The sequence below is a fragment of the Heloderma suspectum genome, chromosome 3 (genome assembly GCF_057233095.1).
Source record: "Heloderma suspectum isolate Gila_16-S chromosome 3, 16-S_ref, whole genome shotgun sequence".
NCBI lineage: Eukaryota > Metazoa > Chordata > Lepidosauria > Squamata > Helodermatidae > Heloderma > Heloderma suspectum.
In genome coordinates this window covers 73,130,270-73,144,810 of record NC_139460.1, presented here as the reverse complement: position 1 = coordinate 73,144,810, position 14,541 = coordinate 73,130,270, and the positions used below count along the sequence as shown (strand labels likewise).

The following is a 14,541-nucleotide window of genomic DNA, read 5'->3' as shown; positions in this document are numbered from 1 at the left end:
ATAGCCTGGTCTCCTGGACCTTGCCCAGGTCCAGCTGCAAGCACTTAGTTCTGCTGTCTAAAGAGCCTTTACTCCAAGGAGCTCCCTACTCACAAATAGTTCTGTACTTTCGGCTTTCAGGCACATGGTGCCTTTGCCGAGTGCTACCTGAGCCTGCACTTTCTGGTGTCTCTGGGGCAAGGAGGCAGTTCGACTAACTCAGAAAGAGGTTCTGGCACAGGTGAGCTGGGGACACACCCCAAGGTTTCTTCAAGGCATTCTCTGGGGACAGGCCTGGTGAGGTCTCTCCCTGAATACTGCTGTTTTCTTGATGAGTTGAGAGGCTCAGACTGCCTGCCCCATGGTCCCCTGGCTCTGGGAGCTTTGGGTCCTTGTCTGAGGAGGCCTCGGTTGGGCCAGGGCCAGGCATGAATGTCCGCCACCTGTAGCTCACCTCATCATGACCTGTCCTTTGTGCACATAGTCAGTGGCGTCAGGCAGGGTTTAAGGTAGGCAGAGTGTTCTTCCCAGTCTCTCTCCCACATTACCCTAGTTTGTCCTGATTTGTTCTCCTCACAAAACACCAGAAAACATAGCATGATGGAGAAAACAAAATGGTCACTGTAATGAAAACAAGGCCTACAAAGGCTGTAGTTTTTTTTCCCCTTCCCCCTCAAAATTCTAAATCCACAGCTGGTAGAGTCAAGGGAGGCATCTGCATCTGCGCAGATTTATGGTGTGTCCCATTGACTCTAATTACTTGTAAAAAAAAGAAAAGAAAGAAACTTTAAAAAATAAATATTTCATCAACCATAATAAAAGAAGAATAGGAAACCTTCAGTGTTTTAGGTTAAAAAAAACCCTTTGGTTTCTTCAGAAACCTTGTGCAAAAAAGGTGACCAATATAAATTCTCAATGTCACTTTTGAAAGAGGGAGGTTTTTTTCGCTTTTTCTCTTTAAGCTGCTCCTTCTCCCTCAAATATTGACCAATAATCCTGAAACTTTCATGGTATGTAAAACCAACACTTCTTCCTGTCACCTGTAAATTTCAGAACGATCAGTGAAACTGTTTCAGTTTTATGAAGGTTAGAACACACACACACATACCCCACACACTTACACACTTATCATGGTGAAATCCTCCTTTTTAACTGATGGGATTTAACAATAGCCATCACTACACTTATGCCTAGAATCAGTACAGAGGAAGGTTGGACATTGATGATTTCAGGTCACATGAGACCTGAAATCCATACTATCTGAATAGTGGATGGCCCCACTCCTTGTCCAAGTTACTAGAGGAATTAGATTGTAACTTTCAAGCTTGATTTACCCTGGTCAGCTAGGTCTCTTCTAGCTCACTTCCTCAGGGAAAATGGAATCTTTTGAGCCAAGCACCTGCAAGAGGACACACAAAATGCCAGCACAAATTTGCTGTGCAGCAACACGTGTATTGTGGTGCACCTGGCTGGATGTTCGCAGATAGTTTTGTTGTTGTGCACTGCAACACAGGAATTGTATCAGGCCCACTATGAGATATCAACAGCAGCAAAACTAGAGAAGAAAAAGACTGTTATAAGAAACAGTAGTGTATTTTTTCTTCTACCTACCTTATGGAAGTTTTCAAAAGCAAGCATGAATGCAGAAATTCTTGTGTGATTCACTTGTGCAGTTAATGAATGTTTACCTCAAGTGTTTACTTAAAACACGTGTAGAAAAGAGTCGAAACAGCCTTTTGACTTTGGCAAATGTGCCTGTAGCTCCAGAAACCATTTGATATTGTCAGACTTGCATTCCAGAAACAACTTCTGTATTTCAGTGACATTCTTAATTTCTCTGGGACATTTCCACATATTGCAATTGATTTATAGGCCCTAAGGGAATTTTTAGGATCAAGGTGTCACTCACTTTAATAGGGTCAGGAATTCCATTCAATTTTTTTTAAACTCCACTATTTCATGATACTGTAAAGATATAATTATTTTATCCAAATTATATTTAGATATTGTAGATTAACTTGTTTTGTTTTATTCATTATCAGACCTACAGATGGTAATAGTTTTGACACAATTACGTTTTCTAGTTTTTTCTCCAAGAAAAACACAAAGCTCTTTTTCTTCACTTTGTCACAGCTGGTTACCAATCAATCTCAATTCACGCTACAGTGATGATAGCACATGTTGTCCAGGGGCCAAATCTGATTGGGCTGCATTTTTCAGCAGTGCTTCATACTGGGGGGGGGGGGGAGTGTCTCTGTGGCAGGGACTGTCAGCACACTATTATACAACTGTAGTTAATCAAACCAACAACAAAGACTGTATTCATATAAGCCAGAGACTGCCAAACTTCAAAATCAAAATCACCCCATTTCTATAAGATTTTGCTATTCAGTAATGTTTTTTTCATCTGTTCTTGCTTAATGAAAGACAGACATAACTGCAGCCTTTACTTCAGAACTGGAATAACTGTATGTGGCATTTAACAGTGGTTTCTTACAACTACATATTTTCAGCTGAGGGTTTAGAACAAGCTATAGAGCCTCAAAATTAAAGTTATAACTGTTACAAAACTTTTTCAAGAGAACTAAACAGCATTGTTGTATTTATTCAGCATTATCATGCCTATACATTTACATTTGGGACTCAATAAGTCAAACATTTTTATTTTTTACAGCAGATAAAAAAGCTGAAATTTGCCACACACACTTAGTCCAACAAACCTGGTTACTGGAGTAAACAGGGGCAAGGATTACACCTCATGCTTGAAACCTGGTACACGAAGGGCCAATTTGGATGATACTTAACTTATTTATTCTATTTTGCAGTGGGAAATGAGCAAGGAAGGGAACATGTAAGTACAAGGACTATGTCTGGTTTGTGATTGGTGAGCTCCCCAGAGTTTGAGCCAGGCCCCAAATCATCAGATTAAATCTTACATTGGAGTCTATAGACTACAAAGTAAGAAAATGGACATGTCGCTTTCCAGAACCACTATAGTGCAAAAATAGTGGTCCTACGCATAGATCCTTATAGATTCTCATGGTTTTTACAAGGGATTTCCTGCAGAACCAACCATTAAGTTATAGGTTATCTTTAATAGATATATAACCTGGTTTGGGGAGATAAAAATCCTCAGAAAGCATATTACAACTTAATTAAAAATATAAATTACATAATTAAGATGCAAAACCAATATTAAATACATAAATCATTAAAATAGGATATAACAAATAAAATAGCAGATAAACCCCTTAGTTAAAAACACAATACACTAAAATTAACCAAATGCAGACTGGAATAAATAAATCTTTAAAATCTTCCTAAAAGACAGTAATTTGTTGTTGTTCAGTCGTTAAGTCGTGTCCGACTCTTCATGACCCCATGGACCATAGCACGCCAGGCCTTCCTGTCCTGCACTCTCTCCCGGAGTGTGCTCAAACAAATTCATATTCATTGCATCGGTGATGCTATCTAGCCATCTCATCCTCTGCCGTCCCCTTCTCCTTTTGTCTTCAATCTTTCCCAGCATCAGGGTCTTTTCCAGGGACTTTTCTCTTCGCATTAGGAGGCCAAAATATTTGAGCTTCAGTTTCGGTATCTGTCCTTCCAATGAGCAGTCAGGGTTGATTTCCTTTAGGATTGACTGATTTGACCTCCTTGCAGTCCAGGGGACTCGTAAGAGTCTTCTCCAGCACCACAGTTCAAAGGCATCAATTCTTCGGCGCTCAGCCTTCCTTATAGTCCAGCTCTCACAGCCATTACAAGGCTAAAAAGACAATAAAGAGGAGGTCATACACACTTCCTGCGGGATGGGCTTTCCAAAGATGTGGGGCCACCAAAAGAATGGCGCCTGTCCTGGTAATCACCAATCTCACAGTTGGTCAGACAGGGCTGCATATACAGATCTTAAAGCTCAGCTAGTTCTAATCTCCACAATTGGGTCTCAAGTGATTATTGCCTGGTTTTGCGGAATATTGCAACAACAAAAAATCTTCTAACTATTAATTATTCAAAATCTAAAGTTGTGGTATTTTCTAAGAGGAAGGTTAGATATTCTTGGGCCCTGGATAATCATAAACTTAATCAACTTGATTCTTGTAAATATTTGGGTGTCTGGTTTCATGAGGCTGCTACCTGGAGAATTCAGGGAAGACTTGCAAAGATCAAGGTTGAACAAAATGTGAGAACTATGGTCACTTTTTTTTTTCTTTTACAAAGGGTGGCCAGTTGGTTCCAGGGGCCATCTGCACCTTTAAAGGTAAAATTTATCCCAAATCCTCTTTGGAGCATCCATCCGGGTCCTAGTTATTTTGAAGGAGTTCAGTCCCACTTGCTCAGGTCTATATTTGGTGTGCCCAGGTATTTGCTGGTTGTATTCTTAATTTTTCTTAAAGAGAGCCAGTGTGGTGTAGTGGCAAGAGTGTTGGACTAGGAGCTGGGAGATCCGAGTTCTAGTACCCACTCAGCCATGGAAGCTCACTGGGTGACTTGGGGCCAGTCACAGACTCTCAGCCCAACCCCCCTCACAGGGTTGTTGTTGTGAGGATAAAATGGAGAGGAGGAGGATAATGTAAGCCGCCTTGGGTTCTGTGCAAGAGGGAAAAAGGCGGGGTATAAATGCAAGCTCCCTTCATGGATCACTGCCTTGTTGCGGCGAAGGGGCTTGCGTAACTCAGTGAAGCCATAAGCTATGCCGTGCAGGGCCACCCAAGACGGACAGGTCATGGTGGAGAGTTCTGACAAAATGTGGTCCACTGGAGAAGGAAATGGCAACGCACTCCAGTGTTCTTGCCAAGAAAACCCCATGGAACGTATCACAAGGCTAAAAGATATGACGCCGGAAGATGAGCCCCTCAGGTCGGAAGGTTTCCAATACACTACTGGGGAAGAGCAGAGGGTATTTCCCAGTAGCGCCAGAAAGAGTGAAGCGGCTGGGCCAAAGCCGAAAGGACACTCAGCTGTGGATGTGTCTGGTGGTGAAAAGAAAATCTGATGCTGTAAAGAACAATATTGTTTAGGAACCTGGAATGTAAGATCAATGAATCAAGGTAAGCTGGAGGTGGTCAAACATGAGAGCGCAAGATTGAACATCGACATCTTGGGAATCAGTGAACTAAAATGGACAAGCATGGGCGAATTTAATTCAGGTGACCATCACATCTACTACTGTGGGCAAGAATCCCTTAGAAGAAATGGAGTAGCACTCATAGTCAACAAAAGGGTGGGAAAAGCAGTACTGGGGTACAATCTCAGAAACGATAGAATGATCTCAGTACGAATCCAAGGCAAACCATTCAACATCACAGTAATTCAAGTCTATGCCCCAACCACTGAGGTCGAAGAAGCTGAGGTTGATCGGTTCTATGAAGACCTACAACACCTTCTAGAACTAACACCAACAAAAGATGTCCTTTTCATCATAGGGGATTGGAATGCTAAAATAGGAAGTCAAGAAATCACCGGGATAACAGGCAAGCATGGCCTTGGTGTACAAAATGAAGCAGGACAAAGGCTAATCGAGTTTTGCCAAGAGAACCCGCTGATCATAGCAAACACTCTTTTCCAACAGCACAAGAGGCGACTCTATACATGGACATCACCAGATGGTCAATATCAAGATCAGATTGATTATGTCCTTTGCAGCCAAAGATGGAGAAGCTCTATACAGTCAGTAAAAACAAGACCTGGAGCTGACTGTGGCTCAGATCAGGAGCTTCTTGTTGCAATATTTCGGCTTAAATTGAAGAATGTAGGGAAAACCACTACACCATTCAGGTATGACCTAAATCATATCCCTTATGAATATACAGTGGAGGTGAGGAATAGATTTAAGGGATTAGACCTGATAGAGTGCCTGAGGAACTATGGATGGAGGTCCGTAACATTGTTCAGGAGGCAGCAACGAAATCCATCCCAAAGAAAAAGAAATGCAAGAAAGTGAAGTGGCTGTCTGAGGAGGCCTCAAGTAACTGAGGAAAGAAGGGAAGCGAAAAGCAAGGGAGAAAGGGGAAGATATACCCAACTGAATGCAGAGTTCCAGAGAATAGCAAGGAGAGACAAGAAGGCCTTCTTAAATGAACAATGCAAAGAAATCGAGGAAAACAGTAGAATGGGAAAGACTAGAGATCTTTTCAAGAAAATCGGAGATATCAAGGGAACATTTTGTGCAAAGACAGGCATGATAAAGGACAAAGAAGGCAGGGACCTAACAGAAGCAGATGAGATTAAGAAGAGGTGGCAATAATACACAGAACAACTATACAGGAAAGATCTTGATGTCCCTGATAGCTATGATAGTGCGGTCACTGAACTTGAGCCGAACATCCTCAAGAGTGAAGTCAAGTGGGCCTTAGGAAGCATTACTAACAACAAAGCTAGCGGATAGGGATGGCGGAGAATTCCGCCACAGATTCCAGTGAGGCCGGATTCTTTAGAATCCGCCTCCCCCGGAATCCGTGGTGGAATGGCCTCCTGCCCCCCCGCCCCCCTGCGGAATCCCCCCGGGACGGCACTTACCTCGGGTGGATTCGGCAGTGGCGGTGGCAGATTCGGCGGCGGCAGCTGGTCTCCTGGCCAGCCGCGGCAGGGCTGCTGCTGCCACCATTGCTGTCCTTCCACCGTGATAGGCTACGTAAAAATTTACGTAGCCTATCATGGCTAACGTAAAAAAAACAACAACGCAGCGTACGCAAATGGCGGCGGCAATGGCAGCCACGATTTGCATGGCCTATTTTGTGCCGACTTGTCTTATGTCAATATTTACGTAAGAGAAAACGGCGAAAAAAAGGGGAATGCAAATAACATAGTGGACGCTATTTGCGTTCCTTTATTTTTCGCCGTTCTGGCCTACGTAAATATTTACGTAGGCTAGAACAACGAAAAATAAAGGAACACAAATAGCGTCCACTACGCTATTTGCGTTCCCCTTTTTTTTCACCGATTTATCTTACGTAAATATTGATATAAGATAAGTCAGCGAAATATAGGCCACGCAAATGGCGGCTGCCGTAGCCGTCGCCATTTGCGTACGCTGCGTTTTTTGTTTTGGTTTTTTTATGTTACCCGTGCTAGGCTACGTAAATTTTTACATAGCCTATCATGGCTGTCTAGCTGGATGCAAATGGCGGCCACTATGCCGCCATTTACATCCGCACCAGGCTGTCTGCAGCTGGAAATCCAGCTGCGGAAGGCCCTGGCTGGCTGCTCCGCAGCCTGGCAGCAGAGCGGAGCCGGCCATCGATGATTCCGGGGGGAGGACCGGATCACCTCCCCTCCCCATCGAGGATTCTGCGAGGTGGGACAGAGCAAAGGTAATTGACTTTCGCACATCCCTACTAGCGGAGATGACAGTATTCTAGCTGAGCTATTTAAAATCCTAAAAGATGATGCTGTTAAAGTGCTGCACTCAATATGCCAACACATTTGGAACACTCAGCAGTGGCCACAAGACTGGAAAAGGTCAGTTTACATTCCAATTCCAAAGAAGGGCAATGCCAAGGAGTGTTCAAACTACCGTACAATTGCACTCATTTCACATGCCAGCAAGGTTATGCTCAAAATCCTACAAGCTAGGTTTCAGCAGTATGCGAACCGAGAACTACCGGAAGTACAAGCTGGGTTCCGAAGAGACAGAGGAACTAGAGATCAAATCGCCAACATTCGCTGGATCATGGAGAAAGCAAGAGAATTCCAGAAAAGCGTCTATTTCTGCTTCATTGACTACGCTAAAGCCTTTGATTGTGTGGATCACAACAAACTCTGGCAAATTCTTAAAGTGATGGGAGTACCAGACCACCTGAGAAACCTGTACGAGGGTCAAGAAGCAACAGTAAGAACCAGACATGGAACAACCGATTGGTTCAAAATTGGGAAAGGAGTACGACAAGGCTGCATATTGTCGCCCTGCTTATTTAACTTATATGCAGAGTACATCATGAGAAACGCCGGGTTGGATGAATCACAGGTCAGAATTAAGATTGCCGGGAGAATTATCAACAACCTCAGATAAGCAGACGATACCACCCTAATGGCAGAAAGTGAAGAAGATCTAAAGAGCCTCTTGTTGAGGGTGAAAGTGGAGAGTGCAAAAACTGGTTTGAAACTCAACACTCAAAAAATGAAGATCATGGCATCTGGCCCCATCACTTCCTGGCATATAGAAGGGGAAGAAATGGAAGCAGTGACAGATTTTATTTTCTTGGGCTCCAAGATCACCGCAGACGGTGACTGTAGCCATGAAATTAAAAGACGTTTGCTCCTTGGGAGGAAAGCTATGGCAAACCTAGACAGCATAGTAAGAAGCAGAGACATCACCTTGCCGACAAAGGTCCGCATAATCAAAGCTATGGTTTTCCCAGTAGTAATGTATGGCTGCGAGAGATACTGAAACTGACGCTCAAATATTTTGGCCACCTAATGAGAAAACTCCCTGGAAAAGACCCTGATGCTAGGAAAGATTGAAGGCAAAAGGAGAAGGGGACGGCAGAGGATGAGATGGCTAGATAGCATCACCGATGCAATGAATATGAACTTGAGCACATTCCAGAAGAGAGCGGAGGACAGGATGGCCTGGCGTGCTATGGTCCATGGGGTCACGAAGAGTCGGACACAACTTAACGACTGAACATAAATGCAATTAATTAATTAATTAATTAATTAATTTGAAGCTGGTCTTAATTCCTTAAACTGTTTGGCTTGGATATATTCCATCCATTTTTGACTTCATTGCTGTCTTTTGCTTACCAGCAATTTTGCTTACCGGCAATTTGTATCCCAGGTGAGGTGATGACAGACTTCTATAAGTCTGTATGGAAGAAGGAACTGGTGCAGAAAGTTGTTTCAGTGGGGCTGTTTCCTTTCATATTTCTTATCTAAGAATTGGGAGAAAGCCACATTTATTGTTAAACAGAAGCTAATGGATATTGATACTCAATACGATCAATAGGATCCATGCTCATTTAGGTAGTTGGGTTTGCCAGGTCCAAACTGTTTAAATTGGTTATCCCCAAATATAGGACATTTTTTTTCCTCTGGTTCAGTGCATTGTTCTACCCTCTAATCTTTTAGACGGTACATATAATAAAATTCCATTTAATAACAGATGTTGCCCCTGCAACAATGAAGAAGTGGATTCTGTCCTGCATGTCTTCTTCAATTGTAGTTTTTATAAAGGAGGTAGAAAACTCCCTGGAAAAGACCCTGATGCTGGGAAAGACTGAAGGCAAAAGGAGAAGGGGACGGCAGAGGATGAGATGGCTAGATAGCATCACTGCTGCAATGAATATGAACTTGAGCACGCTCCGGGAGAGAGCGCAGGACAGGAAGGCCTGGCGTGCTATGGTCCATGGGGTCACAAAGAGCTGGACATGACTGAACAACAACAACAACAGAGAAACTTTGATTTACCCTATCACACAATCTTTTCCTGGGCGATCCTTAGTGCTGAGTCCATGCTGATTATTTTACTTGAGGGTTCTAACATTTTCATTTCAGAGAAAGTTATTACATTTTTAAATGTAGCCATCTGGATCAGACCCTCCATGATTATTTTATGACTCTCCTGTTAACTTTTATATATTACATTTTTCAATACATATTCTATATTTTTATATTCTTGTATTCTATATGTGGTCAGTAGGCCGTAAATAATAAACTACTATGAGTTCTTGTTTGACAGGGCTTCAGGTACAGATCTTAAAGCTCAGGCAGGTTTGTATGGGTGTAGGCAGTGCTTCAGATAACCTGGTCCCAAAGGCTACCAGTACCTAAAATGAATTGGACCTGGAAATGAATTGGCACCCACATAACTGGTGCAGAGTAGGTGTACCATAATGCCTCACTCCTATAAGTGTTCTGGGTGCTGCATTCTGTTCCAGTTGTAATTTCTGGACTGTCTTTAAGGGCAAGACCACATAAAGTGCATTAAAGTAATACTGTGATATGCGTGTTCGCTAGGGTTGGGCGAACTCACCTCATCCCACCTTGCGCGCCGCTCTCTGGACCCCCACCAGCTGCCCGACCCTGCTTGGGGCACACAGCACACACCCTCCTGCTCCCTCACTGAGCCACCATTCTGCATAAAAATGGTAGTTTGGCCTTTTACGGAAAGGTCGATCGCAAATTGGGGGGTTGGACCCAATGGCCTTGTAGACCCCTTCCAACCCTACTATTCTATGATTCTGTGAAATGGCAGCTGCAAAGAGGCCCATTTACACAACGAATTGCAAGCATAAATGGCCTAAATAGACTATTTACGTCTGTAATTTTGCATAAATGGGCTCTTTACAGCTTCCATTAGTGCAAAATCAGCCTTTGTATAAAAGCCTGAGCTGCCATTTTTATGCAAAATGTTGGCTCAGAAAGGGATTGGGGATTCCCATGCTTGCCCGGCTCAGCGCACACCAAGTTAGGCAAGCACGGGGATCCATGGACTGCTGTCCAGGGGGTCGAGCCACCAAGAAATCGCCAAGCTTTGAGACCCAACTGGACGGCCATGACATCCCTAGTGTTCACTGATTTTATTTTAGTTTTGGAGTAGGTCCCTTGAAAAAAATCATGAAGATCCATGAGGATCCATGCCTCGGATCCATGCTTTAGCACCATGGTGGCAATGGAAGCATAGGATCTGTGATTTTTACACACATCTTCAGCTGGAAACTTCAGCTAGTCCAAAATAGGGCAGCATGATTGTTGTCAGGGACTGGCCAATGAGATCACATTACTCCAGTACTTTTCTAGCTGCACTGGCTTCCAGTCCATTTCCAGGCCCGATTCAAAGTGCTGGTATTAACATTCAAAGCCCTTAACAGCTTGGGGCCAGGTTATCTGAAGGATTGTCTCCTCCCATTTGTGCCTGCCCGGACTTTAAGATAATCCTCAGCGGTCCTTCTCCGTGAGCCCCTGATGAAGGAAGTGAGGCGGGTGGCTACTAGGAAGAGGGCCTTTTCTGGTGTGGCACCCCGGCTGTAGAATGAGATCCCTAGAGAGGTTCACCTAGGGATGGCAGAGAATTCCACCACGGATTTCAGTAAGGCCGGATGCACTGGCATTCGGCCCCCCGAAACCCGTGGCAGAATGGCCTCCCACCCCCTGCCACTCTGTGGAATAGCCCCGGAATGAAATTACCTGGGGCTTCAGCGGCGGTGGCGGCTCTGGCAGCGGCAGCAGCAGCTGGTCTTTCGACCAGCTGCCGCAGCCACCATTTGCGCCTTGAGAGGCTGCCGTGATAGGCTACGTCAGTATTTATGTAGCCTATCATGGCAAGCCAAAAAAAACAACAACAGCGTACACAAATGGCGGTGGCTACGGTGGCCGCCATTTGCGTTCCCTATTTTTAGCCGTTTTAGCTTACGTAAATATTTACGTAGGCTATTACAGCGAAAAAAGGGGGAACGCAAATAGCGTAGTGGGCGCTATTTGTGTTCCCCCTTTTTTCGCCGTAATAGCCTACGTAAATATTTGCGTCCACAGTCCGAGTTCGGAGGTGGCCGCCTGTCTCGATAGGATTGTGCCCTAAGTGTTCTTGATGGCATTACAAGGAAGGAGAATGAAGTTTTAGTTTGCTCTGACTACCATTGGCTCTGGCTCTGGATAACATTACCAGCCCCACCTTCTGCCCCACAAGTCACCACTGGCATAATCAACTATTGTTAATGACTGAGTGGTTAAAAGATTTAAATCCTAGCTTTCTACATTCTACAAATGTACACAAGGCAGCTATCATCATTGTAAACCAATAAAAGCATGATAATAAAAACACTAATATCAGATAAATACCACAACTAAAACAGCATCAGACAAAAACACGTGAAGGCTTTATCCTCCCCATTCTACAAGAACTAATTCAAATAGAATTGTTTTTTCCCAACTTACACAGTTCATTATTATATAATTTCCCCATTATGTTCATTATTACATAGTGGGGACTAGAATCTGGATCTCCAGTCCAACACTAACCACTACACCACACTGGCAATCATTTCCGCTGCCAGTAGGAGAGACTGAACAGTGGTCTCTCCCTGGATTGTTTAGTATGACATCAAGACCTGTGCTAAGTGAGCAACTAGTTTGGGCAACACAGAGAAAAGCCCCTATGTTGGCCGTTTACCTTGCTTTACGTAGCAGGGACTCCTGTAGCAGGGATGTGTGATAAAGATCTCAACATACAAACAGGATTAGTACCAACAGTGATAAAACCTGAGTATTTTTGTCAAAGGGAAGTCCTGGTGCGGGGATGGAGGTAGAATTACAAAAAGAAGAAGAAGGCATTTCGAACATTTATTTTTAATCAGGACACAAGAAGATGCTTCTTCTTTTTCTTGTTTTTACACATACTCTGCACTGACCTCTGTGGAGGAAGGGTGAGTTAAAAATATTGTTTGTTGTTGTTGTTGTTATTGTGGTGATTTTCAGTGCTCTTCACTAATGTTAGGAGTTGGTCTGGCTCATAGTTACTTAAAATATCTATTTCAAGAGGTGAAAGGGGCTGTCTGAGCAAGAGGCAACAAGGGTGAGCAGGGGCTTTTGAACTTCTAATTCCTTGTGTGCTGAGCAAATGCTGTACTCTATATTGAATTAGGTGTAGGTCATATAGATTGAGTTGACTGTAGTGTTCTACTTAGAGGAGCTAAACTGGATATGTCTTTCATTTTCTTGCCTCTCAAGCCACTTGAATGTGTAAATGTAACCTCCTATATCACAGTAATCCTTTGCTGCAGGACAGCATATTCAGAGCCAATTATTTTCCAGCCTCTTATTTGCTTGCTTCACCTGTCGTAGATTATCACTGAACCATGATGACTTGTGTGGGCAGTGTGAGTAGAACAGATGACTGTGGGGCACTACATCAATTCTTTAGGAGACCAGATGGTTGCAACGTCCCGTGAGTCTTACTATACACTGCCTGTTTGTTAGATAGAAGGTCTGGAAGCTCACTGATAATGTGGCAGGCTAGAATGCCATGAGCTGGTATTCTTGCTCAAAATACCTGCTGAACTGACCACTCTGAAAGCACATTTACTTTACAATGTTCATACTGGTACTTAAGATAGTTGTGGCTAACTCTCTGTTCTGGCATGCCACATAAATAGCAGTGTGCATCAGCTTCTGCACAATTGCATGATTGATAGGTGTGAAAATAAAGTCTGCAGAGGTTTACAAGGCAGCTGGCTGGCAGGCCAGGATCAGCACTTCAGTGAGAGGAAGGGGGAATGAATCAGCTGAAGCCCAAAGCTGATGTCAGTGGCCCAGATTGTCTGTATTTAAGTTCAAGTCACTTATGCCCTTCTAACTGGTCATATTCCAGCCACTTTAATGTACTTTTAGGAGAGAGCTGGGGATCATGATGTGAGTGAATGCCAAGTTTTAGCTTGGTCAACAGGTTTAGATCTGTCTATCTATCTAATCTACTGGTTTAGATTTATTGATTTATTTAGAATTATTGATTTATTTATTATACCTATAATATCTGCACCTTATTGATCTATGTTTGTGTCCTCTAAAATACAGAATTAAGGGATCCTTCTCATTATTTTTAAAACAGTTCTATATTTTGTCTGATGCAATGAGTGTAGCTTATTTTGTTCAGAAGAGTCAATTTATCCTCATATTTCTCACAGATCTTTTGTTTACTGTGTGTGTTATAATTAGCATGTTCCCCTTATCACAAAGGATAACTTCAACTTTGTTAGGAGACTATTATGGAGCTGAAATGTTTCAAAGGCATTTTCCATTATAACGGAAGTAAAATATGGAACTTAGAGGCAGAGTAAACCTAGGCTGTCATATATTGATAACTGATGCATGTTAGCTCTGTTTTATCATAGTGCTCTAGATCAAGGGCAGAGTGACTGATATTATTAATAAAGCCTTGATACCACATGAACATAGCAATACTAATTTTATGGCTGTAAAGTTTTTAAGTAATGCATGGTGCAATAAAAGTGTCATGAAGATTAATGTTCAGTGGAATTATCTAATTCCACATAATAAATTATCTTCCAGAGATGTATCCCAAGATAGAATAAGTCTAGTATAGTCCTGGCGAGAAATTAAGCTGAGCAGTGATTTTCACCTTCTCTGTTTCAAATGCAGATATGACATCAAAGATGACTACACCTTGCGTATTAAAAAGGCAATGAGCTCAGATGAGGGGACCTATACATGCATAGCTGAAAACAGAGTTGGAAAAGTTGAAGCATCTGCTACTCTCACAGTTCGAGGTGAGTCCTGAAGTCTTTGGAAAAGACTACAATGTGTATATTGTGCTTCTGTTTTCTGAAACAATACAAATCTGATCATTTTGGGAAGCATCTGTCTAAATAATTGAGGTTAGGTTTTAAAAATATATTAAAAGAACTTCTGGATTTTTTTTTTCTTACTATCCTTCACTTTTTTCTACTGACGTTAGTTGGGTAATTAATTGAAGATTATAGTTTAGGACAACATTCCCAACCTAGCACCGCCAGATGTTTTGGACTGCAACTCTAATCAACCTCATCCAAAGTGGCCATGACAGGAGTTGTAATGCAAAATTTCTGGGGGGTGCCAGGTTGTGGGAGGCTG

The 14,541-nt window shown here is 42.8% G+C and overlaps 1 protein-coding gene across 1 annotated transcript in view; it reads left to right on the top strand.

Moving 5' to 3' along the window:
* ROBO2 (roundabout guidance receptor 2) overlaps positions 1-14,541 on the top strand; it is a 721,099-nt gene that overhangs the window by 505,793 nt on the left and 200,765 nt on the right. The window contains exon 6 of the mRNA XM_084843509.1: positions 14,071-14,198. Within this exon, the coding sequence (XP_084699635.1) occupies positions 14,071-14,198 (128 nt within the window). The remainder of the gene's footprint in view (positions 1-14,070; positions 14,199-14,541) is intronic.